This window comes from Sphaeramia orbicularis, chromosome 12 (assembly GCF_902148855.1).
Source record: "Sphaeramia orbicularis chromosome 12, fSphaOr1.1, whole genome shotgun sequence".
In the NCBI taxonomy this organism is placed as follows: Eukaryota; Metazoa; Chordata; class Actinopteri; order Kurtiformes; family Apogonidae; genus Sphaeramia; species Sphaeramia orbicularis.
In genome coordinates, this window is record NC_043968.1 from 43,313,967 (window position 1) to 43,338,319 (window position 24,353).

At 39.1% G+C, this 24,353-nt stretch overlaps 1 protein-coding gene across 1 annotated transcript in view; it reads right to left on the reverse strand.

Annotated features, from left to right (window-relative positions):
• exoc4 (exocyst complex component 4) overlaps positions 1 to 24,353 on the reverse strand; it is a 129,091-nt gene that overhangs the window by 32,086 nt on the left and 72,652 nt on the right. Inside the window, exons 12-14 of the mRNA XM_030150321.1 lie at positions 17,194 to 17,296; positions 16,537 to 16,653; positions 304 to 440 (exon numbers count right to left, since the gene is read on the reverse strand). Coding sequence (XP_030006181.1) covers positions 304 to 440; positions 16,537 to 16,653; positions 17,194 to 17,296 — 357 coding nt within the window. The remainder of the gene's footprint in view (positions 1 to 303; positions 441 to 16,536; positions 16,654 to 17,193; positions 17,297 to 24,353) is intronic.

Sequence of the window (24,353 nt, forward strand, 5' to 3'; positions counted from 1 at the left end):
AGGTTTGGCGTTACAGACTACTATTCTAGCCCAACACCAGATTTACTCCCACAGCTATTTATTATCTAAAAGCTAAAAACCCACTGGAAACTGTGCTTTGTAAATTATACTACATGAAAGAAACTGAATTCCTAAAGTGGAAATCGCAATTAGTTTCAAGAGGGTTCAAAAGATCCCTTATTCAACACATGTAGCTTTACAGAATTCAAGAAAAACACGTTACCTCTCAGCTAAAATCATTTGATTTAGAATTGAATTAGTGTTTCAGTTCTGTTAAGCAGTGAGCTGTCTCACCACCTTTACCTGTATGCTGTGTTGCAGATTTCTTTGTACTCTTTCAGCTTGTCGCAGACCATCTCAAGGAACTGGTTGGAGTAGGCACTCAGATCCTGCATTAGGCTCATTAAATCCTGGATGGACTTCTCCACTACCACTGTGCTCTAGAGGCAGAGACAGAAAGAGAACAAAGAGTATTTTAACAAATGAACAGTTACTTCCTTTCTTACTTCCTTGCACAAAAAACCGTGATAAAATTTGTTTTAATTAGCTATTTAAACTTTTAACTTAGAACCCTTTATGAAAAACAGATAAAAAAAGGTGTTAAAATATCTGAGGGGACGTCATAAGTGGACAGACTGAATATTGAAAAAAAGAAGAAGACAACGTAATGGACAGAGAAAAATACATTTTATGCAACACCACTGTTGAGGTGAGGACTGAGCCTGGTCAGCCTCAGTGTGTAGAGTCAGTTTATAGGATGACTCCAACTTCACTTGTCTATCTGTCACCTGCGGCTGGACTGATGACTGGTGCTAGAGAGCTTGTCAGGAGTCGTAACACTGTATTGGTGGAATGGATGATTCTTTGTGTGTAAGTGAATCAGCGTGAGTGCACATATTTGTGTGTGTTTTGAACTTCGGTGTGTGTTCTCAGGCTGAAAGTGAGTCTGTGTGCATTTGTCACAGAGCACCCATCACCAGGAGCCACGGCAGGGCTGTGACAGCAGCCATTACAGATTAGCCATTCCTGCGTGACTAATAGCTGGCCCGGGAACAGCACAGCAGCTTCATATCCCCAGATGCACTCACACATACACACAGAAAGCAAACTTTTCAAAACACACACCTTTGAGCAATTCAAGAGCTGTTAAATGAGATTACAAGTGAGTATGTTCCAGTTTGCCTGCTCCTAGCACTTAACCAATCTATCCTACATCTCCAATAATAGTGATAACTTGCTATTAGTCCAGCAACACAACCATTATGAAGCCCAGGACTTTGAGAGGAGCTGCACTATGGTAAAGGCTGCAAAGATGCACAGACAGGGACAGTTTAATATGTAATTCATATTCATTATTCACACATTCTTATGACTTATCTTGCTTTGTTTGCAATGTAAACTTAATCTGGAGCCCCACTGTTTAGATTTGAAATGGAAAATGTTATAACTTTGTGAACGATGAATAAAAAGCGACATGTAGACAGCAGTAGTAATGCCATGTTTGCACAGTATTTTATTCACTGAAACTGTGTTAAAAGTTTGAATAAGCATTGAGCTATGATATCAATAAAAAGACTAAATACACAACATGAAACTAGACTGTAATTACTTGATTATCATTTTACTTGTGTGTTTGCACAACATAAAAGCAAGAATAACAATGGTCAAAATTCAATAAATTGTGCAAGTGGTTGATAAAAAATGACCTCACATCAATAAGCACGAAGACAAAAACCTAAATGAATGACGATTTAATGAAATACAAATAAAGAATATTGAAATGCAGTCAGTGTGGGTTAAGTGCTTTGTAAGTATTGTCAAAGTGACATTTTTTGTAAAAACATTTATGCATTCATGAACAAAAAAATGATAATAAAAAGCATTGTCTGAATAATTTTGAAGTCCAGCAGCTTATTGGCAAAGTGGTTAGGAAGACACTAGGGGGCAGTAGTGACGCAATGAGACCATCAGCAAGAAATTATGGAGGGACCCCTGATGAGATCCAGTGATATTAATATTAAAACGTCTTTCTCTGTTTCGGTTTTCCCCTCCTTCATCTTGACACTAGTGCAGAAGAATGCGCACATGCAGCCACACAAACAGCAGCCACTCCACTGAGGGACGTAATGATCCATGGCTGTGCCCATACCCATGGAGTGCTAACCAAGGCCATGTCTGTGCCAAGGGAACACCCTTTACTGTCCATGCCTGACTCCCTGTCAGCCTGCCAGGAGAAGAAGAAATACACACACCCTGCATGAGAGCTGGCAGAGAGACGAGCTCTGATAGCAGCTACGGTACCACCACATCACATCCACATCTGAGTGTAGGTTAGTGGGAGTGAAAACTGCTTTATATAACAGTTAAAAAAAAAAAAAAAGAAGAAGTTGCAATGACATTACTGCCAATTTCTGTTACCGTGACGACAATGATAATGAAATGATAATAATACCTTTCCCTCTGTGATGCCTGGAGGGAAATTCTTTCTATCACTTCCTTCTTAGTGGGAGGTCAAATGCATGGCCAACACAACTGTGTCTGTAAGGGGTTTAGTGGGTGGCTCAGGGAAACGTCAGCAAAACACATGGCTGACTTTCACAGGCAATGACTAACTATAAAAGGACTACACAAAGGTGCAACAGCTTTTATGACTGATTTAAGTTGGCAAGAATTGACATGATAACTGAATGATTGCTCAAACAGCAAAAACTATTTTGCATCACAGGAAAACGTCGCTAGTCACAGTACTTACAGGGCAAATGGTTAAAAAAACACCAAGGAAGTTCATAATGACCATGGCTAAGAAAATCATTTTCACTTGGGTCATTCCAGTCAACTCCTCCAGAATTTTTCATAGTTCATGTCATCATATTCCTTGTGCCTGGACAAAATATTCAACTAAATTCAGTGTATTTTATTATTTCAGAATTTTCAAGTTCCTGAACAAATTTCTGACGTGAAAGACTAGAGGCATTAGAATCAATAAAACATGTTAAGACAAACCAGAACAAGACAGAAAACAAGCCATCATAAGCTGTAACTGATAAATTTCACAACACCAATGGTTCAATAAGTATCGCACAGATAGAAAACCTTCAAGTAAACATAGCACAAATGCCTATGAAATAAAACCAATGTCTGTAATATTTCAGTTGAAAATTGTGATTTTATTAAATGAAAGGGTAAAATAACATCTTTTAAAATTGTATCAATCTGAAATGAATATGAACTATATCCGATAAAAAGTCCAAGTGTAATTAGCTTAATGGTTCTTGGGAAACACTATCAAAATCTGAATTACAGCTCCAAATCTGCACAGCCTGGCCAAAACAAATGTCCCCAACTGGACTTAAGTAAATAGGTAAGAACCCACCATAAGATTATAGGTTAATTAATGCAGTGAAGGCAACACGGTGGTGCAGTGGTTAGCACTCGTGCCTCACAGCAAGAATGTTCTGGGTTCGATTCCAACACCAGTCGATGGGGTGGGACCTTTCTGTGTGGAGTTTGCATGTTCTCCCCGTGTCTGCGTGGGTTCTCTCCCGGTACTCCAGCTTCCTCCCACCATCCACAGACATGCACTGATAGGTTAATTGGTTAATCTAAATTGCCCATAGGTGTGAATGTGAGAGTGATTGTCTCTATATGTCAGTCCTGCGATGAACTGGCGACTTGTCCAGGGTGTACCCCGCCTTCGCCCCTATGTAGCTGGGATAGGCTCCAAGTGACCCCCGTGACCCTAGTGAGGATAAAGCGGGTTCAGATAATGAATGAGTGAATAATGCAGTGAATAAGATGTTTCGCTTATACAAATTATTTATCCCAAACTGATGTGGTGAGAAGCTTCTCATTTCATTTGACTTATCCCATTGTTATGGAAAAGATATTTTATAAAGATAATTGACCTGCATCAAGCAAAGACAACCGCTAAAGAGGAGGCGGAGATACCTAAAATTGGGTTAAAAACTGTCCAACCAATTATTAAAACCAGGAAGGACAGCAGTGAATTATCAGCTTCAAGGAAAAAATGTGATCAGAAAACAATCTTAAGTGATAGTGACTGAAAATAAATATTAATTATTTAATTAAATATTTGTTGAAATCAAAACGCTGTAACACTGGTAGAACTCACAGCTTGTTTAACAGTGAATGCAAGAGCACTTCCACATGCACATGCAAACAGAACTCAAAGTACTGGAACTAAACAGCTGTTGTAGCATAAAGATTGGACTGTGGGGCAATGGTAATGTCATGTGGTCTGATGAGTCCAGATTGGCCCTGTTCCAGAGTGATGGGCTCATCAGGGAGAGAAGAGAGGGGGGTGACGTGATTACCCATCATGCCTAGTGCCCACAGTACGAGCCTTGGGGGGGGGGGGGGGGGTGTTATGATCTGGGGTTGATTCAGTTAGTCAGACATGTTCCAAGACAAAAATAACAGGATTCATCAGATTCTAACTGTGAAAGAGTGGTTCAAGGACCACTAGACATCCTTTTTTTCCCCACATCGGCCACCATAGAGTCCAGATCTTAACACTTTGTAAAGTTTTGAGATGTGCTGAAGAACACTTTACGCAGCAGTCTGATTCTCCCCCCATCAATACAATATCGTGATCAAAAAAATGATTGCAACTCTGGACAGATATAAAATTATCGTGATATTGCACAAGCTTATCAAAACAATGCCACAGATGTGTGCAGCAATCTGATCTCAAACCAGTCCAACAAGATATTAGAGTGTGGGGCTTTTTTTTGGCTGGGTTGTGTCTATCAGTTTTTTATGCCAGTACAAGTAACATAAAAAACACGATGAAAGCATGTTAATAATACACAGTATTAAAAAGTAGTGAGGCAAATTTCTGCATTCATGTGAAAAAATATACTAATTTGATTTCAGAAACATCTAGGTAGGCCACATGAATAGATGGTGCAACCTGTCCTGAGGGTTTCTAGGATGTTTAACTCAAATTTAACTAGATCTAATGAAGAATAAGCAACTGGTGAAGCAGAATAAACAGACTAATGATGAAATTCAGGTCTGAGGGCCAAACTCAGCTAAAATTATTTGGAGTGGAGTTTTAGAATTTCACAAGGTCCCATTAATTTAATAGATGTTTTCACATTAGTGCTTTCAAGAAAATCCATGACATGAAGTGAGAGGGCCTAGATGAGTTGTAATGGAATGGCCAATTCGTCAAAACTTTCTGCATAATCAGAATTATAGCTGTGGTCAGAATTATAGCTAGTCTTGTTCTTTTCTACCTTGAGGATAGACCCTGTAAAGCAGGCCAAGCTGGGGAATGGAGAAGAGTAAACAATAGATCCCCTATCCATTACTCCTGCTCTAACAAATGCTCTTGCGCTCTGCTCCCTTGTCTAATTCTGCTCATTTAACACAGCCATTTGTCTTATGCAGCAGAAATCATTAAAAAGTAATCAAGGGACAGATTGAGGAAGGGAGGGCTGGGAGAGTGTGAGTGAGAGTGGTAGAGAGAGTGTGTTTTGCTATGTTTCCTCTATCTTATATGCCTGTTACGTTGGAGACAGCTTGCACTCTAGGAGCCCTTCTATTTATCTTACACTCTCCTTTTTCTGTGTTTAATGGTTTCAAGCATAAGGATCAACAAACTACGCTACAATGTGAAAAATACACATATTTCTTCTGTAATTCTGAAACCTTATTGCATTACCCCTTAAACTGAGCTTCAGTGCACTTTGCCACTGCTCTTTTACATCATTACTACGTAAAAGCACAGTCGTCAAAGAAAATTACACTTGCAAATGGATCTCAGAATTTGCCGCTGTAAAGTGTTGTCATTAAGAGAGAAATGAAGGCCACTGCCATCATGGTTTAATGACAGCAACAAAGCAGAACTAGCACTAAGACTGGTGCCTCAGTGGAAATAGCTGTTAACGCACGGTCATCATTACTGAAACCATCCAGAGCTGGGGTTTAAATTTGTTATTTCCTTTAGTGAGGTGAGTAAAAAAGGACAACATTGGGAATGACATTAAATCAGGAGCAGTGGAATGCAATCACCAAAACCCACTGTGGTGTTATATTCTCTCGGCTAAATTCAAAGTGTCACTGAGGCGGACAATACAAGGTAAAAAAAGGAAGTCCAAGCAAGCGTGAATAACAAGTGGACTCTGTTAGTACAGCTTGTGGATTTGGAGGGGGTGAGTGGTGGGCAGGGGCTCAGGTTTGTATCAGAAACGGATCATGGATTTCCCCATTAAAATAGTGGGGTGCCCCTGAAGGTTGTAGAGGGGTCAAAGTGTTTAACCCTACACTCTGTGCCATTTCACTCACGGCCTGACCCTTAACTGCTGACTCGTGTAATGCCTCAGCCACCCCATTCACATGTGTGACCAAGTATAGCCAAAATAACACACACTCAGCAGTGCATTTGCGCAACTGCAAACATGCACATCAACACAAACACATGCAGACACAACCTCTGTCTCTCCCACACACATGCACTCATTCTCCTGGGTAAAGGGGAGCTGGGCATGAGTGGGATATGGTCTTGACAGATCATTCATCAACGTCAGACTAGCGCCACACTTCGAAGACTCCCCCGACACACAACGGATGGCCCTCACGCTTGTAGCTGCTGAACCGCAACACATGCTTTTTTGTTTGTGTGTACATGAGTGGGTATGTGTTTAAGTTTGTGTAAACTCTGACAATGACTGTGTAATTTTTGTGTAGTGTGATTTTGTCCTCTCAAGTGTGTATTATGTCACTAACAATGGGGACACGGACAATAATGACCCATGGCTCTCATGGGGATTCTGTCAGCTTCTGTCATCTTTGGCCTGCAATCTGCTAATCTCTGCTTTTTTCATCATCCATTTACTCGTCTAATTAACTATATATATATATATATATATATATATATATATATATATATATATATATATATATATATATATATATATATATATATATATAGACACACACACACCCCTTTATGGGCTTTCAGGACTTTAGTTTAAGGGTCCAGACCTCCAAAGAGTGCACATGCAAACTCAATATGGCATTACTGATCAAGAGCAGTCACCTCTAATCAAAGATGTGATCAGCCTTCTGCCTGACTGTTACATACCATGATTCGAACCTGCTTATTTATTTGCACAATGAGTCAATCATCATTATCATTTTGTCTTCATCATCTGCCTTCTCGATAAAATCTATGGAAACTAAACAGAGTTATAGATATGACAGTGTTGAGTTCAGAATTGATTATTAAATGAAAGAAACAAATCAATCAAAATCAAATACAATATTTACTAGGATTTATCTATGATGTTTATAGAACAGCTTAATAAACATGCTTGTATGAGATGACTACAAATACATTTTCGGTGGGACTGAGTTATTAAAAGAAAACATCTTCTATTTCACCTCCATTGTCATTACTGCTAAGGCGAAGCTTAATGCAGTGCTTGTAAGTGTTCTAATTGAGAGATGAGGAGTAATATCACACTTGGCTGATTGCAGATGGGCTTCCATATTACACACATCCCATTTACACCCACACATGCAGGGTGAAATGTGGAGATTCTTCATGTACTAGAGTTGAAATCTGCCAACTGATTCCACATCTTAAGCAAAAAGGCATTTCACTAATCATGCCATGATCCTTTTGGCTTTTTCTGGCTTTTCTCTAATTAACAGTGTTATTGCCTTCTAGTCAATGTGAGATGGACGACCTTTTAAAATAATTATTCATAAATTATTGTTCTTGTCAATCTTGGAGTAATTTATCAGAACTGACTGCCATCAGTGCGGTTGCAGGCAAGGAAACAGTGACGACTGTGAGTGAGGTTAAAACTTGTATTAGAGGTAATGAGTTCGGTAATGGATCTACATTCTTCTCTGAGCCTTATTAGGCCAATATGGAGCCACAGTATGAGTGAATAAGTGCATATACTTTCACACACATGCAACAATGTGTGTGCTCACAGCAATGCAAGAATAGTCATTTGCAATTCAGAGCACTGACTTCTTTCTAAAAATTCAAGCTGTAACTTTTATCAGGTGCCTACAGCCAATACCGTCTTTCCGTCAAACCAAAGGGCATGTTTGTGGTACAGCTGACATTTCAACTTCCCTCTCTCTAACTCTCTCCCTCCAAAGGCAAAGATTATGTCTTGTTACACACAGAGACTCTGTCAGTGGTAGACTGCATGGTGTGAACCTGTACTTCCTTAGGCTGTAGCAGTTCAGGCTCATTTAAATTCTCTCAGACGCATATGCCCACTTATGATATACCTATTATAGCTACATAAAGATATACTACATATAAACAAAGCACAGCTGTACAACATTTGTGACAAAATAAATAAATAAATAAAGCTTCATTGCAGAAGCTAGTTGGAAGCCCAGGGCAGCTGGGCGCAAGCCTCAGGAGTACATGTGTTTGGTGTGAGATAACCAGCAAAGGTAGGTGGTAGGGATTGTTACACCTTCAGAGGTGAGAAAGGAGGCAGAACAGAAATAAAGATTTGAGATGAGCTGAACTCAACACCCAGCATTAGCATTTAGTAGAAAAATAAAAAGCAAATCATTTCTTCAACAATTATTTTTACCCTAATAATGCTTACAATCAAAATTTTAACACACACATTTTCAAAATTTTCCATGACACTAAGAGGTTATCCAGAAGGTCAGTATGAATTTTGCATGCATAGTATGTTGTACTAAAAGATTGTGACCTTAAGCACTGCAACATGTAGATATAGGGTGAATTATTATTAAACATACAAATAAAGAATCAGCAGCCTTGTGACTGCAGTTTCTCTGTGATTGAAAATAGTCGAAGGGCAAAAAAAGTAAGTTAGAAATAAATGAAAAGTCAGAAAAAAAGTCTCTTTCTTTTCACTTTTTGACTTTCAGAGCATGTGGAAAAATGCAAACACTTAGTTTTTCTATCAAGGTCAAAATAAGAGCATAAAATCAAATCATCTCAGAAAACAAAAAAGACTCCATATCTAAATGAATACAGATTACTCAGAGAAGGACAACAGATTAAAGCCTCAGTCACAAATGACGTTACGAATGGCTACAAACACCGTGTGAACAATTTATGGACCATTTTCTACGACCTTCTCAAGGTGGACTTATAAGAATGGAGTGTTCGTGGACCATTCCTAAGTTCACAGCCGGGTGAGTGATCTTGTCCAAGATTTTCCACAAACGCAGTATGAAACCTCCTTTTGCACGGCGCACTAACAAATGCCTTATGACCAATGTAAGAACCGCGCTCAACATTCATGGATCAGGAGGCCTTTCCAGAACGCATGCAGATCACAAGAACACATTACATTGTTCTTAGGTGTCCCTTACGGCGTTCATACGAACGGACGCACAGACAGAGATTCGCACGGCTTTCTTAAGGTGGACGTAAGGTGTTTATAGGTGGTAGTGTGTAATTTGTGCAGCATTCGTGGCGTTCTTTGAGGGGGTCGAATACAAATGTTCAAGACTGGACTCAAATGCACGGCACTGAAGCAAAAGTGTTTTATTAACAGAAAAATAAGTGTGAAACAACACCAAATCTGCAACGCTAAATCTGTAATGCACAGTCCACAGGGACAAGTATCAGGGTGATGCATGTGTGTGTCGGATGGTTAGTGTTTTTAACGTTCACTTCCCTCTATTATTCTTGTGTATCTTTGTTTTATTTTTATACCTTCTACTTCAAATTTGTTCATCTGATGTTTTATTATGACTCCTAATTTCAAACAGCACAGGTCATGGTTCCTGCATATTTTACAGCAACGTGTATTTCAGCACCATGGACAGCACACGATCCCAAACACATCAAACTCGCACCATTCTAAAAGACTTAATGTAAAAATAGCTTATCATAGTTTAATGCCTGAAAAGGGCATCAATCATCACGAAATTATTCGTGGACATCTCTAATGCTGGGATAGGCTCCAGCGCCTCCGCGACCGGACCAAGTGGTTCAGAAAATGAATGAATGAATGAATGAATGAAAGAAATAATGAGTGAACAGTACTCTAAAATTAACCTATGTTAAGTTTATTTGCACAGGTGAAAGTGGACATGACTACAGATGTCCACAAGAACTTTTGTGATGACTGATCACTGTTCTGGGGCATTAAATTACATTAAGCTGTTTTTTTAATGTTAAGCGCTTTAGAATGTCCCGCTTCTTCCTCTGCTGTCGGACCAACACGGTGGCCACAACCGCTGTACTTTCCTCTTCTTCATCTTGTAGCTGCAGAAGTTTCAGTCTTGTGGGCATTATTACCATCTTGAATGCGATGATCATGACACCGGACTTTTAGTACATGGCCACTGTTTATATACCGATCTAAATATTTGAAACAGCATAAGATGTTCCTACCATCGACTTGAGAGCACCATGAGTTTCACGTAGGGCTGATGTACATTCACCTCATGACAAAATAATTTGTGAAGTGGCCACAGGTCTGACAGAGGAAGGTCCCAAGGCACCCTTACGAAGACTGTGACAACTGTATACGGTGTTCATATGACACAAAATCACATCATTCTCACAGAGGCCTCAAGTTGCTCTTACATTTTGAACGGCAGCCTTACTGACTTCATAAGACGGCCGTAAGAAATTACTGCTCCCTCCATGAATGTCTACACAGCTCGTACAAACCTAGAGATTCATACAAACCCATCGTTCGTAAGAAGCTTTGTGACTGAGGCTTAAAGAGACTCATTCCAAGTGCTCTGGCATGTTTTTTTTTTTTTTTTTTAGATGCCTCATTCACTGATTCTTCATAATGGCAAAACAATAATTGTCAACTGGATGCTCAGACAATCTATTTCATGACAGATAAATTAGAAGGGTGCAATAGAAAATATTTGCACTAAGTGAAAAAGCATTCAGATTATTTCCTTTACTGTTAACAGGCCTGTTTGGTAAAACCTTATTAATGAACAGAAATAATTTTGCTTTCAGTTCTGGTAATGTTTGTAATGTGTGTCACACTTTGCGGGTTACATGCACTTGTGTGTTTCCCTGCTTTCACATAAACCCCCTAAAAACCCTTTTTCCTTCTTCCTCCCACTCCCACTTGTGTCCCAATCACAGGGCATAGTGGATGCAACAAACGGGTGCATTGTGTTATGATTGTTGTGTCTGTTGATGGGAAACGAGTGCTGAGAGTCTTCTTAATAAAGGGACCCCCCACCCACCCACTACGCTCTAATCGTCACAGTGTGTGTGTGTGTGTGTGTGTGTGTGTGTGTGTGTGGATTGTGTAATCGTGTGAAGTTTGTGGGGGGGCAGCAGGGCGCCAATCAACAGGAAGCGATCAGCCCCCCACAAATAAACAATGCCTACACACATCAGCACAAATAAAAAGGTCAGTGTCATTACAGTTACTGGAGGTGGATGTACAAGTCTGTGTATGCACGAGTAACACAAGTATATGTGTGTATGCCTGTTTCCTGCCTCCCCGCTCACAAAGCAACATGTGAATATGAAATCTAAAAGGTCAACATCATTAGCAGGCCATCGACAGCTGAACATATCTGCAGTATAGCCAGTGGATGATGGTGAGTGAGTAAAATCAGTCTTCTGGCTCCAGAACTGGCTAAGTGTGCATACAAACACCCACAAACCACCCACAAACACACATTCATGCACACACAAATAACAAACACAGATACAAAAGGACCAGTTAGTGGCTATTGTTTGAAGACACTGGGACAAAGCTGAGTGATACTTAGCAGAAAAGCAAAGACCAATGCCTAATGTAATTACAGCTTTGCTGCGGTCTTGGCTGATGAAGTAAACAAGGAGAATACACAAAATTGATCTGCATTCACAGTCTCTCCTCACTCAGCCACTCAAGCATGGAGCTGGTCTACACATGCAGATGGCTCAACAGCGCTGTCGTCAGGACAGAAATACTGTATAGCATGTTAGCTGTTGTTTTGTGAACTATTCTCATTACATCTGACTGAACCTACATGAACCTACATGTGCAAATAGCACTTCTAAGGACAAGTGCAAATGTGTTTGTATTCTTCTACATTGGTGTGTCACAAATTGTTTGTGTAAAGGGGACATTGGGGTGGTGGAGGGGGGTCTACCAAGATTAATGGAGCCAATCTCCAGAGCTATCCAGCAGAGTGACCATACCCTCCCTTTCCTACTTTGCTCTTCTTTTCTATTCCCCATCTCTCTCCCCTATCCCTTCCCTAGATCCAACTCTAATTAAATGAATCAATCAGTGGCAACACCAAAGAGGAACAGATAGCATCACACTGCTATGGCCAACAGCATGCACCTTTGTGTGTTGTTATACTGTATGTTGGAGGGAGCCTCATCTGTGAAAAAATAACACAAACAAAACAAAAAAAAAAAACAATGGTCACCATAAAAAAACCAAAGAGACCAAATTATAGATGAGGTAGGAATAAAACCAGGTATCAAAAAACAAAAACTGAAATAAGCTGAGCCTCTGGCTCAGTTGCCCTCTTTCCTTCTTTAACACTACTGCACCTCTGGAGACTTATCAGCTCAGCTTATGCTATCACACCAACAAATGAATGGATGTTAACCTTTCACACTGAAGTATAGACTGTCCCAGTCAGCACTTATCTCATGGCCCCTAGTGGACAAAATACAGCCAGTGCTGCACTCATAATCATATGATTATTTTATAATATATGAACATGATATATAAATGCAAGCTTTGACGCTGCTGGTACATTGTGATAGGCAAATCATTGCCCATATCAATATTACTTATTAACATAGGCCATGACTGCATGAGCCTTGCTTATAATGGGCTGTATAACCACAGCTAAAAACAGATACTCACCTTGACTCCTATGCAATGTGTCCACAAAGTCACACACCCTGTTTCTCCTGCTGAGATATACCAGGCTAAGGGTCAAATAATTCATATATATTGAATAATATGTATCTACTCAGAAAGTTAATATTATGGAAATACATCCGTAAATATTCCCTTCATGCTGCAAAAGGGTTACAGAAATAGATATTATCAACACCGGGGTTGGATAATAATAATAAAAAAAATCAATTTGCTGTGAATATAAATGTTATATGCTCAAAAAAAGTTGGCCTCTGTGATATACCTGAAAATACAATGGAAACACAGAATATATACCTTAATATTTTTCTAAAGTTGATTACATTTCCAGTTCAAAACCAAATGCAAACAGGATATCACAAAGCCTTTACAGTGGCAGCAAAACATGTTTTTCCTGCAGGATAACAGGGACAAATTAAAAACTTTTAGTGCTAACAGTCACAATTACAATTAAATATAATCTCAAATTTACTCTGTAAAATACTGTATTTATTCTGGTAGTTATCCCTTTTAAAGTTAGTGTCTGCAAGAGGAAGAGCAAGGAAAGTGAACACCAAAGTTAGTCTCATGCTACTGGTTTAAGAAAATTACACTACACTTTGTACTCAATGTTTGCAATATAGTCATGTACTACATCAACACACAATGCTTTGGATACAATTGACAATTTTCTGTAGATATTTGACATAAAGTCCTTCAAATGACCTTCTGGTGGTGTACTCGTAAATATTAATTCTTTCTAGTTACCTCAGTCAAGGAATGGCAGAGGTTATGTTTTCATCGGGGTTTGTCTGTTTGTTTGTTGGGGGGGGGGGGCTTGGCGGACATCTGCGCTCTCCAAGTGCTTTTCAAGTTTGTTACTGAAATTCCTTCCTTTTTTTTTATTTTCTAGATTATTGGTGTCTGGTTGCCATTAATTTAAATGCAGTTAATTTCTTCAACAAATTTGTAAAGGAAACATAATTGTATCTATATGGCAGCTTTTTGCTTCACATCTGCACAAAAGAAAATCCTCATGCCTTTAAAAGACACCTTTACACACTGACTTTAATTACTTTGTCACAGTGGCTCAATTATTATTTCTTAAGCTGCAGAACAGGTTGTGATCGATACAAACAACTTGCGTTTATTCAATGTTTGGCCCAGCGTTATGACAAAGTGATGTGCACCATTATCTGTCTGACTCCGCAGCTCTAATCCAGAACATACTAAACCCCACATGCTAAGCATTAATGTCTTCCTCCAATTCCAACCGTTATGCACATCGGTGTGTGCTTCAGTGGTTGCAGAGAACAGATGCATCTATAAAATGTGCTCCCCTATGGTTTCCAGTATGTGGCTGCAGCCAAGGTGTATGAGTGTGTGTGTTTAATGTGGTGTAGCAATATTGAGCTCTCTCAACGCAGTAGTTCTGATGCCAGTGGTCTGTGTCTCTTTTTGATAACAACTGGCACAGAAAGCATAATGGTTCTTAAAAGGAGCACACACAGTTCCTCTGTGCACACAAACACAATTACATTCAAAGTTGATTCATAGAAAAACTCGCAAACACACATATGCACACAGCACACAAACAAAACCACATCTGCCCCATTATTGGAAAATCTAGGAACCATTATTTAAAACTGTCACTATAATCTTTAATTATCCATTACAGTCACAGAGTTGAACAGATTCACCACCTGGCCAGCTAGAAGCTCTTGACAACCTTATTTTGTTCAAAGCTACTCCTAAAAGATACTTAAGCCTTTTTGGATTAAAAAAAGTGTCAAACCCCCTTCTCAAAAGCTCTTATGACAACTAAGTGAATAAAAAGTACACAGTGAGGAAGAGCAATCTGTTCCAGCAGTGACACTGAGTATGAAGGCCATCAAAGACATCAGTGGGAAGGCTCACAAATTGGATACCAGAAAAAAAAAAAAGGACACATAGGTTGTAAAGCATTGCCCCACATGGATATAAATACACGCATGAAAAAGTACAGAAACATACACAAATGACATCCTGACCCTAGGATGTGAATGGCAGGAGAGGAGGAGTGGAAGGCTCTTTTATTTAGCCCAATTAAAAAAAGGCAAAAAGCCTAAACAAAAGGAGTGTTTTATTGCACTCCCCACTATCAGCAGAAAGGCTCATTAGCCACAGCAGCATAATTAGCAAGATGCTGCACTCCTCGTTAAGGAGGGGCCTGAGCCGTAAACAAACCCCGCTGAACTCCAAACGCCTACGGTCTCTCTCTCTGTAATGAACTGCCACCGCTGTTCCCTCCCTGTGAGACAAGCAGGCACAGAGACAGGAATACTCTGACAGAAACAAACACACAACTAAATGCACATATGCACACACCAGCACATATCCAAGGTCTGCAATGCAAACACCCACAGCACAAACAAACTATCTCTCGGGGACATTGTCTTTCTTGACAACCACATGGACAAAAACACAGCACAAACAGACCTATCAAAAATATGTGTGTATGAAAATAACATATTACATTACTGCAGACACTGACAAACCTTCACCCAACATCTAGAATTTCTCACAGCTGCGACATGAAATAATCTGCCAACTGTCAGGATCTTGACACTGTTTTAATCCTCAACCCGTCACAAACCTGTTTTGAAAATGTGGCTGCCAAAATCAGTAGGATGAGCTTGTGGTTAAATGTGGTCTGGTTAATGAGGTAGTCAAGATTAGTTAGTTCTTTAATAAAATGTTCTAAATTGCTACACTTTTAACCAAAGGCTCATCAAACACCACAAACCAGAGTGACAAAAGAAATCTCACTACAGGTTATCACAGACATATACACACACTGTGACCAACATTATCATCATCGCCCAAATAAAGAAAAACACAGAAAAGTAATTTTCTGCTATTGTAGCAATGCGTGGTTACAGCAGGTACAGTAAAGTACCCTGTTCCTGGGTAACATAGCTATTACAATCATAGGTTTACTTTCAAGAGAAAATGGCCTCAAGGAAGAGAAAATGGTTGACACAAGTGTATTTTGTGTGTGTGTGTGTGTGTGTGTGCGTGTGTGTGTGTGTGTGTGTGTGTGTGTCTTTCTGTGAAGTTATAAAACAACCAGTTAGCAACAGCTACAAACTCCAAAAAAGATCAAGCACTACTTCAGCCGCAATTATGATCCTGTGAGATAGGTGGCAGGGTGGGCATAATGATCTAAGAGAGAAACAGAGAGGGAGGAAGATTGTCTGAGAGTGTGTGTTCCTGCCCCTGAGCCAACAGAGATCACAGAGAACTGTAAGGTGAGTGTACTCAGGAGAGTCCTCCCCAATGAACAGAGGTACAAAGGGGAAACGACAACAAACAAGCAGGTAGTGTGTGTGCTCACATGTGCATATGCATGCAACACAGAAAGCAGTGTGCATGTATTCATATGAAATTATGTTTCATAAACTAAGAGGCTATTCACATCAAGTGTTTACAATCTAAACTGCAGATAGAAAGATGACCTGTAATAACCATCAAAGCACTTACAACTTCACTGTAAACACCCAGACAAATACATGTTACATGGAGAGGACACACTAATGTGACACCTCTGAAATAAACAACACATTCAGATCAAACAGGATTTTACTTCATACTGTACAGATACTTATTCCATATTTGGCCCTTCTTTGCATAAAATTGTTTATTGGACATTCCTCACCTGCAGCAGCGGTCTCTGGACACCCAGAACTTTCATGGTGTCAGCACTGGCAAGGATCTTCAAGGGGTCCGCTGCTTTGCTCACTGCCTCAATTTCCTTATTGATCTCTGTTCGCACCTAATGGTTTTGGAACAAAGATTTATATTTATTGTCATTATATTGAAAATGCAACTAGCAAAAGAGGTGTACACTTTCTTCAAGCACAAAAGAATTAAGCTACAGTCAATCATTTGGTCTCTAACCATGTAGATTATAGATGTCTCAGCTTTGGTCATTTCTGGATTTATGAAAGGGATTTTCCTTCTATTGGTCTATATGTATTAAGATATAAGGTTTTAAATTGAGTGTACTTGATTTAGAGAACATTTTTTTTGTGTTATCAAGTTTCATTTTTAAGATTTTAGTGATATTGAATCTGTCAGACTAAAACTGTGTCAGAATATTTCTATATCAAGTTCCATCTAGCACATAAATTCCTACCGGAAACAGACGGTGGTATTCAATAATTCAACATCAACTTTTTAATCACTGACCATATTGAGAATTGATTTTTTGGGAACAAACTTCAAACTTCACCAAAGCTTTGCCGACGTACAACTCGGTCAGTATAAAAAGTTTTGGTTCTTCATGTCATGTACGTGGACTGATTTAACTAACCTGGTTGAGGAAGAGGTCATTGATGTAGTAAGTGAGGAAGGCCCGAAGCTGGCACTGCTTTGCCTGGCCTGGCCCCATGTTCATCTCGATCTCCTGTATAAATCTGAGCAGAAAAATAGAGAGAAACATTAGAAAATACCAGCACTAAATAAAGAATAATTCACCCCCAAACAGTGGTATGTTATATCATGGGGCAGTGAGACGCACATCTAGGAAATACAACAGGGAAAGATTTTCTGAGGGGATGAATTGTTTGTCAAGTTTCCCTTTAGCAGAATAGTTCCAATAACCTTTAAGTACCCCAGTGGAGCCATTCAGTGTATTGGAAATAAAATCTAATAAAAAATGAATGTAGGGATATTCCTGTGATAAATACTAAGTTAATGATTTCAAACTGAATAAGAGCTTCAGTGAGTATGCTCTCCAGTGTCCCCCAAATGCCGGTGCCTGGCTGGTCAGATAGGGTCAGACAGTAATGTATGAGCTGGTAGAGACCCATGCACAGCTCATTTGTCAGAGAATCATTGGTCACTGGCCTCGTCTCACATATACCACAGGGCACACCATGCAAGAGTGAGTGCCTTTTGAAGCAATCAGCCCATATAAATGCACAAATAAATCAAACTCCTCACTAAAGAATTCTTTGACCTAAAAGACCTGTAACACATATGACCTAAACTCTGAACAAAGCAAGAGGGGAGACAAAAGGGAAGCATAGCAGAAAACAGAAACCATTTTATGTTTCATTGAAGGAGTGATGAATCTAGACGGTGATCCAAGTAGACAAAACAATTTGTAAAACTCAGGAAGAAAAGAAACGTCCATTGCTTGCAAACAGTGTCTGTGTCCTAGTGTTATCCAGTGGAAGACAGATCCCTAAAGATGCAGCCTTTCAACAAGCATGGACACAGCCTGTGCACAAGCTATAGATCAGTGGAGCAGGATGATTGATTAACGAAAGTTAAGCATGTACAAACACATAAACACACATGCATGCACAGGAACACTGAAAAACACATTACGTCAAACACACAAAGAGTACTAGATGGAGGATCACACTACTCAGCATCTACACCCAATTAGTCAAGAGGAGCAAGGATAAGAGTGGGCACATGTGTGGACATGTGCATGTGTGAGTGTGTCAAAGTAAGCAGGAGAGAGAATGAGCAAGCATCCTAAACCTATTCTAAATCCTTCATTGATTCCTTCTGAAACTCAACCACAACAGAAAGTTAAGTGGGAGAAACTCTTCTGTGGCCTCATTAAAACAGTCAGGGTTACAGAAACAATGCACTCCAGATATACAGCCTCTCTATAAATATGTAGAGCACAACTTAAATGCTACTATTTTACAAAGAATACAATTTCATCTGACAACTTCATTTCAAAAAATTGATCTTAGGACAAAAGTTGCCAGTTTAAACGTGCAACGTGCTGTTCTGAGATCCATCTCATACTGTCATTATTGTCATTGTTTCAATACAAGTGTCAAGATGATGGATCTTCAAGTTAGTGTGTGAGCACAGATGGATTTTTGTAGGCAGGAGTGATAACGTTTGAGTAATGTAGCAATGACGATGCAGTAAAACGGCTTTGTCTACCATCTGGAGCAGGGCCCCAGGCTCTTTCATGAGGATACTGAACCCATGGGTGTTGCATAGAACTTCAGCCAAGGTAACTGGGATGAAAAGACTGCTGAGGTCCATTATGGTCAACCACAAAATCAGCAAATTTACATTTTAAAAGTAGACTCTAGTGAGCAAAACAACATGCATTGAGCAGAGTGTTCTGTGAGGAGATTCACAGAAATCATTTGGAATTTAGAGCAGTGAGGCTGGTTAAAATGCAAATGGATAAATAATACGGGGAAAAGCACAGTAGAGTTGAAAAATTTCCAAATGTACCCCAAAAGAAAATATCTCCCAGCTCATTATCATTACAACCACATCTTCAAATCCTCTGCGTCTCTGATGGCGTGACATACTATACAGAAAATAACAGCTTCTGGTGAAGATGACGGTGATGATAATAAATGAAACCAAACAACAAAATGCACACAGATATACTCATTGGAAACCCATCAACTTGACTCAACTCCAAATGAATCACAGACCATCAAAACTCAGCAGAGCACTATCTTACAAGGCCATTTGCAGAATTTCTTCCTTGGAGCCAAACCTCCTACACAAAAACATGCTGAAACAGCCCGACCTCTTACTGTAGAATGACAGCCAGTCTCATTTGATCTTTCAAGGCTACAACTGAGTCAGATTTTACATCAAAAAATGACCAGCTTTGGTAGCTTTTCAACTAGTAAGGCTCACATTTCCTCTACATTAGTAACAGATGAGTCTTTCCTTTGAATTCTCTTTACATTAAAAATACTAAAATATTTGTCAGCTTTTAAAAAAAAAAAAAAGTCACAGTGTTTTAACAGAGCATGTAATGTGTATCCACTTGAAATAAATTTACTGTAGCTGTACGAGAAAAAAAAAATCACATTTCATCAAAAAACGATACAATATAAAAGCCCATTTAATGGTAGACAAATTTATACATCACCCTATGCTCCTTTAAATACCGCAACATTTTACTTGAAAAATCCATTACCCATTCAAAGGATGCTTTTATTCTAGATTAAGCCACAAGAATTTTGTAATGTCATCTGCTTTGTTTTATAAGCCCAGTACAAATTGAACCCACTGTGAAAACAACAATGTCAATTTTATTGTCACATGACAACAAAGCACACCAGTCAACCATATGGCAGCTGTAAGCAGCAGAGGTGTCAGCCAAGTATCTGAGGACACGTGGTGAAAACAACAGAGACACAACAGCACCTACACAGCGTGAAGTCACAGTTATGTGTCTTACTAACCTTAAATAATCTGCTTATCTACCCTTGTGCATGCATACGTCTTCTATCTGAGCTAAAACTACTGTCTACAGACATTTAGATTGGCATGCAGCAAGGATATAGCTGGCAGGTGTCAGTCACAACAAGAGACATGAGCTTATGTGAATAAAGGACTAGTTTCTGTTCCATATTATAATAATGATCACTATAGAAAAAGAATGTGTTAATAATAACTATTCCCTCAATGACACATTGTAATATTCATATTTCAGGAAATTAGTTTAGCCTCCTTCAACAAGGGGACATAATGTACATGTCTGAACCTATGTTTTTGTAAAGGATAACCTAGGGCTGTATATTAATCAAATTTATGTCTAAATAATAATACATATTTGTATAGTTCGCCGTTATGACTGTTTACTTTGGCAGGCTTTACACCAAGTGTATTAAATTGTTCGTTGTTGCTGTGCTATATTAAATGTGATCAAATTTATGAAAACATCTCGACAAAATGACTACTTGCCAAGGTAAGAGCTCAGACATCAGACACCCTAACTCACACAACGTACAATCACAAAAACACACACCCACAGTTTGCTGTCATATCTTAGTGTGAACCTCAGAGCGTGGCTTCTCTTCTGGAAGCAACACCATGACACCAGCTGCACTCAAAACCCAATATGAAATACACATCTGGTAGATTTGCAACACATCATCTGTGATGTAATCTGGAATCACTGTGTGTTTGAGGTCATCAGACACCCAGACCCAGGCTACCCAGGCAGGGTTGATCAGACTCCGTTCATATAGCAACAGCATCCGCTCACAGTAGGGCTGGGTGATAAAATAACGATATATATCACAAAATAACTTTTCCTTGATAGAAATATGATAACAATATATATCACAACAAACATTTTCCTTGATAGAAATATGAGACATGCTCAATACAATTTCGAAAGAATTCATTCGTCCATGTTTTGACAGATATAAGAAAAGCCAATCATAATGAAGTAGCGCCACACCGAACCAATCATGCTAGAGCCACCTAAAGTTAGGTTAATGCACACAGCACAGGGGGAAGAGCAGCCACAGCACACACACTAATGCTTAGGCTGCAGCAGGAGACAATGAGTGTTCCCTCAGGAGAAAATGTCACCAAGAACTCGGGCGACCAGATTACTGAAAAGTAGGGTGTGAACCACCAGGCCTTCAATACAATACAGAGGTGTACTGAACAAATACATGAAGCCTATGTGAAGAATGCAAACACTCACCTTTCATTAAGTTTCACTTTCAGTTTTACGCCAGTTACAGCACTTAAGGAACGTACCCCCAAGTATATAGCCCCGGTATTGTTTGGTGAAGATGGTCTGTTTTGTTTGTGTTCTCTTTTAAAACTTGAAAGTTTTTGCCTGCTGGTCAGACTTTTAGTTTAGTTTAAAATATATGTATCTGTTTAATTTATCTGTTTATTTAACAGTTATATAGTATTCTTCAGCACATCTGTCATGTTCAAATTCCAACAGAAAATGAATCAAAAATAACCTTCTGATGTCTTCACAACTAACTTATGAGTAACGGAAAATTGACGCTTGACAAAAAAAGCGATTTGATTTATATCGTGATACATATCGATATTGCCCTATATAAAAAATTATCGTGATATGATTTTTTTCCATATCACCCAGCCCTAGCTCACAGATATACTCTCTTGACGCAAAATTTCTAGTGCTTTCAGACAGACACACTTCTGGTTCTGGCTTTGTTCTTGAGTCTCAAAATGTAGTGGTTTTCTGGTGAACCAGCCCACGTTCTCACCAGTTTAAGCAGAATCAAAGTAGGAGGATGTTACTCAGCATTTCTCCATTTTTCCTCTTCTACTTCCCACTTGTTTTCACAGACCAGAATATGACATACCCACTGAATATGTCACCATTCATGAGGGAGAACCAGCCTTTTCTGGTTCCAGCTGAGAATCAGGTTCCGAAACCATTTTTTCCCAGGGTGAACACACTGGCCAATTAGGTGCAGGAACCAGAACCGGCATGAAGTCCTGTCAGTGTGAAAGCCCTGAGTTGTGGCTTTATCTGCTTTAGTGGTAAGGTCCAAGGTTATTAACGTTAACGAAAACTAACGATATGATGAAAACTAGAATTGTAAAACCATTTTGGTTAACTGAAATAAATAAAAACTATAATTAAAAGAAAAAAACAATATCTAACTGAAACTGTTTTGTGTGCTTACAAAAACTAACTAAAATGTATAAAAATTATGGATAAAATTCCCTTCGTTTTCATCTTTGTCAATGTCGGATTGATATGAAATCGATTTATTTCCCTCAAGCAATGTTAGCTGCTGGCACCATATGATATTTAATGGTCTGTCACTTCTTGTTACTTGTTGTTTAGAGTCGTCTTTTCGTCCCCACTCTACCTGGAAACATGGAGACTAAAGTTAGGAGAAAGCAGAGTCCTGTCTGGGATTTATTTGAATTCGACGGTGAAGAAGACAAAAGATATAAAGAAACTAAAACTAAACTAAACTAAACTAAAACTAAGCATTTAGAAAATAACAAAAACTAATAAAACTAGCAAACCTGCTCTAAAAACTAATTAAAACTAACTGAATTAGAGAAAAAAAAGTCAAAACAAAATAAAACTAAACTATGATGAAAAATCCAAAACTATTATAACCTTGATAAGGTCTAGTGCCCTTCCTCTTTACCTACCTGGTGATGCCCAGTAGCATAAATGTTTTATATTGTGAACACCATGTAAATATTCAGTTCCACCCCTCTAGTCTGCTGGGCTTAGTGTGAAAATATGTTCATGACTGGCTGAAGCTGTGTTAGTGTTAGTGTTATCAGGCTTTGTCATTTCCAATACTTTCCCAGGTCTAGCTTCCCAGGTCCACTTCCAGTTGACAATCATTGGCAGCATTGGGAAGACCAGAGTTGTGTTGGGTATGTATCTCTCCAGCTCTGATTAACATTATGATCTTAGGCTGGTGGTAACCTTTGGGGATGTCAATGGCTGTTAGTGCATTATCGCAGTGATAAAGCCCAAGGGCACTTTCTCCAAAGAACGTTTTCCAAAGCTGGTGTTGCCACTTGATTCATCCACACTATGTGGAATAACTGGGCTTTGTGGAATGATTTATGGCTAGATGTTTCACTTCACTCCTTTTTTTTTAATGCAATAACTGCGGATGATTGCATTTGACGGCATGCAATTATCTGTCATTAGGAAACAGATGTAAAAGCCTAGGGTCTAGAGATGGATCATTTTTGATGTCACGCCCTAGGTGTAAGTTGTTGGAGAAATAACATTTCTTAAAGACATACTGCATTTGTAATAATAGGGATTTGGATAATGAGTGAACCTACTGCATTCTAATGGCTGTGATTGTTCAGTGAAATGCAAGGTTTGATTTTTTTAGGACAGGTTAATCTAATTAGAACAGGCACAAAGATGTTTCATCGCAGCAACTCTAAATTCATTTCCACCCTGAAACTAAACCTAAGGTAATAAATGCTTTAGGAGAAGAAATGTCCTTTTCTTTTAAATGGAAAGGGTTGGGATCGCATCATCCATCTCTATCTGCAGCAGCGTTGTAATGATGCCGAAAGAGAAACAGGATAAAGACAAAGATTTAAGAAAGACAGCAGAATAAGAATGTGCTAAGATCGATTAGAGACTCAGCATTTTTAAATCTCCCAGTATTCCCCCCAGGCACGAACCTATCCGCTATGGTGAATTTTGATTCTGCCGCCCAGAGAGGAAGGCTTGTTCTGTAAAGACCTGTCACACACCAAGGACAGGACACACTGAACCTCTGCCAACAGAGAGAGAGAGAGAAGGAGCACTGAGTGGGTGCGTGGGTGTGTGTACCTTGGTCTGCATGGAAGGTTTGTACATGAGGCACATACTAAATCAGTCTCTTTGTCACTCTCATGGACACTCACAGACTGTCATGAAAATGCACATATCAATACGTCAATACCCCACTTCCACTGACTCTTGAAAGCACATTCCTATAAAAAATTCTTAGCAACACCCTGACACTCAACACAATTTCAAAGTCATAAAATGATTTTAATGAATGATGACATTTTGAGTTTTACTGCACAACCAACATTAACTTTCTTTCCAATGAATCAGACGATTAATGCTTGAATAGCAGTTTTTAATTGTTGTCTAACTGCACATTCAATATTGATTCTCACTGAAAATTACACAGTCTGATAGACACTACTTACTTACTTCCAAAGTAATGGTATTTTACACAAAATCCTCTCATA